General features: G+C 28.8%; 1 protein-coding gene across 4 annotated transcripts; it reads right to left on the bottom strand.

Moving 5' to 3' along the window:
- Positions 1-380: 380 nt before the first annotated feature.
- On the bottom strand, positions 381-3592 carry LOC100119858 (GPI mannosyltransferase 4). 4 transcript variants are annotated; one of them, XM_001603515.5, is made up of 5 exons: positions 3324-3592; positions 2957-3250; positions 2471-2871; positions 1860-2398; positions 381-1783 (listed from the first exon to the last, which is right to left on the bottom strand). In XM_001603515.5, exons 2-5 carry the CDS (start codon positions 3132-3134, stop codon positions 898-900), a joined length of 2004 nt encoding a protein of 667 aa, XP_001603565.1. In that variant the 5' UTR covers positions 3135-3250; positions 3324-3592; the 3' UTR covers positions 381-897. The 4 variants fall into 4 exon arrangements, with proteins under 4 accessions (XP_001603565.1, XP_031784692.1, XP_008205604.1 ...); XM_031928832.1 differs by having other exon boundaries at positions 3350-3592; XM_008207382.4 differs by having other exon boundaries at positions 3411-3583.
- Between the last annotated feature and the right edge of the window lie 60 nt (positions 3593-3652).

Raw genomic sequence — 3652 nt, 5'->3', positions numbered from 1 at the left:
GAAAAATATTTTTATAAACTGAAAGCCAAATTTTTTATGCATTTTCTGCTGTTTTAATAAAATTTGAACATAGGATTAATCGTGAAAACGTAATCTTTAATATTTAGTACATTTAGCCTGTAAACTGTAAAAATTTTAATCATCTATACAATTTAAACTTCCATAATTAAAATTTGTTCAAGCAAGTTATTGTAACTTCTGATCTCATAGTGCAAAATTATATACCCTGATTAATATTATAATTATTTATTTATATAAAATTATATAAAGTGTGCAAAAAAAGTTTATTGAAGGCTCAAATTGTGATTAAAATATAATATTTAATATTGTTAATAATAAATTTGTCACGTATTTAATTAAAGAAATAAATAAACTTTTCATTTATTGTTGTTATTTACTTATTTATTTAGTAAACATATACAGGCTCTTGTCCTTTTCATATTTATTGCAAATTGGTATTTACAATATGAAGCATTCTATATTTACAAACTTTACAATATAATATTGTTGTCATCTATATGCTGCATTAAACGATATTTTTTAAGAAGGAAAATTTATATTACATAAGTCGAATTCTACTTCAAATATAAAAACCACTGTAATAAAAGTACTAATTACGCTTTCATTATACATCACTTATTGCTATAGCTTTGGATTTGTATAAAATTTGATAACACTTAGCATTTCAATGCAATAGCATTTTTCAACCCTAAAAGTGTGCTAACAACGTTTTTAAAAAATCGCCTCATAGAAAAGCTAACGAATTTTATTTTAAGAATTACTTATAAAATGTGATTCTTGTGGAATATAATGCATTTCAAGAGAATTTAAGATTTTTCAAAAACTTTTTGAAACAGACTGTAGAACAGTAGTTTTAAAAGTCAAAGAAACTTTAAATCAACTTTTATTTTTATATTCAATTTGTAGTAGTACCAGAGTAAACTGTCTTAAATAGTTTAAAATATTTTCCGATACATTGTCTATAAAGTTTAATGAGCAATCTTGCAGAGTATTCATACTTAAGCAATCCCAAAAAGCTGCAAGCTCTGGCAGTTTTTCCATTGAAACATGAGGATAAAACGACTTTACTAGATTGAATTTAAAAGATTGCGTTTCATTATTTAGTACATAATCTGCAAATTCATTATACAAACTGTATGGTAAAGCATAATACAGTCTATAAGGAACTCGTTTAAAATGTAAATCCTTTTCACATTCTTCAATAGCTGATGAAATTCTATCATATATCGTATCAACAGTTTTTGAACCTAATTCATAGATATTGAAATCTTTGGTAAGAGTGTACTTGTGCCCTGAATCACTGGTATAAGTCCTTTTAGTATTTCTCAAATGAAGAATACCGGTTGGTACTGGATAAGTATGAGAAGTAAATAAGTGAATATGCATAAGATAAGGTTTTGCTTTCAATTCCTTGAATAAATGAGATGTTAATGTTAAAACACCTCCTTGATGTACAAAACCATAGAATATCACCAGAATAGCATTACACAGATACCAAACACCTTTTAAACCAAATTTATTTTCTTTGACTAGTTTGGATGGCATAGGTTTTTTCTTATTCGCAACATTCACAGCACCAACTTCAGGACACTTGATGTAGTGAGAAAACAAAAATATTAACGGTAAAATCACAGGTAAAATAAATCTTGGTTCTTGATGAGGAAAAATCGAAAGCAATGCAATAGGAACCGCAAATGAAGAAACCATCAAACTTTCGATATTTTGTATACGTGGTAGCTCCAGCCACCTACCTCTTAGACCACTGAAAACAAATTGAAACATATGGATAATATAAATTTCGTAGTAGATAAAAATTGATGATAATTAAGTATTATTACCTATTCACCATTTTTACAATAGTCAGAACAGCAATAACTCCAAGTGCATTAAATAATAAAGGTACGTTAACAAGAAAATGTAAAAAACGTGGATGAAGGCCATGATTCTTCAGATTGTCTGTGATTGAATTATATTTCAAAAAATTAAGAGGAGTAACAACAAAATTATTCATACTAATTTCAAATTTTCCAACTTCTGCCATTGTTAAATACCCAAAGTATAAACTGTCATAGAGGATCAATATAATGACAGTGGGTATTGAAAAAATAACAAACACAAATATTCTGATATGAAAATCCAGAAAGCCAACAGTTTTGGATCCAAGCCCTCTATGTAGCCAAAAGAATATTGGCGGGAATGCAAATGCTATGAAAGTAGGCCTGTTAAAAATGCCAAAAACTGTGATTGTTGCTAGCAGTAGACAGTCATTTAGAGAATGTGGTGGCAAAGACATGCGGAGTTTGTAAATCTTTGCTCTTTCTACTCCAGTTCTGGCTTTGTAATATTTATCTGCAAGATAATCACTTTGGAGAACAACCTAAAATGTTTATATAACAAATTAATTCTTACTAATCAACCTGAAAAATAGCGATTGCTTTTGAATAATTACCTTGTTAGAAAATTCAATACATCGAGAAACGTGATATATTAATATTGATGTTAATATGATTTCAATTGAGTTTGAAAAAGTGCGACAAGAGTATATTAATATAACATAAGAGCTTGCAAAGATTGTTAATCTATCTACATAAGGTTCTCGAAATATGATACAAATTTTAAATAAACAGTAATCTGATACAAATGATAAAATGGTCATCATTAGACGTGGAAAAAGCACTAGAAAGTATGGAGTTTTCAGAGATATGCCAAAAAAGTATTCACTGTATGGTGTGAGACCTTCAAGTATAAAATAAGGTAGCCTGACACATAGTTGAGGGAATAATGAGCTTCTTACAGGGAATGTAATGTTGAATTCCCATGGCTTATAAACATCAATATCAAAAGCATCACCTGTAAAGAATAACATACTGTTACAAACTTATACCTACAAAAAAATTTTAATGGATACTTAAATCATAATTTGTTTTCGTTTTACCTGAAGCTACTTCTACAAATTGAAAAAATTCATCTGGATGAATATATCCAGTTTGTGGAACAAAATTCAATAATATTCTAAGAGTAGCAAATATAAAATACAAAGACCTTCTTGAACAAAAATGTAGAATTTTGTTGCTGCCATTTTTGGGGCAACAATGTGTTAAACTGTGTTGCATTTCTAAGTTTTAATTTTCATCCATCAAAAATCAAAAGTAAGGCTTCCATGTATTTCATGAATAGGCGGCAAGTATTTTCTATTGATACCCCCATTGATTCTTATTTTATTAATATTCTGTAAACAAATGCTGTGTTAATAGAGGTACAAACGTTTGGTTTACTGAAGACAGAAATAAAAATGAAAATACATGTTTCAAGGTATGTACATACATACTACATCGGTATAAGGTTTATTAAAAAGAAAAACTATCACAACAAAAAATTAGTTAATTTACGATTAGAATCCGATGATCTTGTAAAGTGCAAAATGAACGCTTATCAATCTTATCATGTCTGCACTCAATCAATTTTTTAAACACTTATTATTTGTTTGACACATATAAGGATACCAAAATGCCACAGGCGACTCAAAGAGGCTGCTTGTTGGGACTGTTGGGAGTGTTATCTCTGTGTTACTAATTATATATATATATAGGTAGTTTGGGACTTGGAAGGGGAAGAACAAATGCGACTTGGA

The sequence above is a fragment of the Nasonia vitripennis genome, chromosome 4 (assembly GCF_009193385.2).
Source record: "Nasonia vitripennis strain AsymCx chromosome 4, Nvit_psr_1.1, whole genome shotgun sequence".
In the NCBI taxonomy this organism is placed as follows: Eukaryota; Metazoa; Arthropoda; class Insecta; order Hymenoptera; family Pteromalidae; genus Nasonia; species Nasonia vitripennis.
This window is presented reverse-complemented; position numbering and strand designations above follow the sequence as displayed.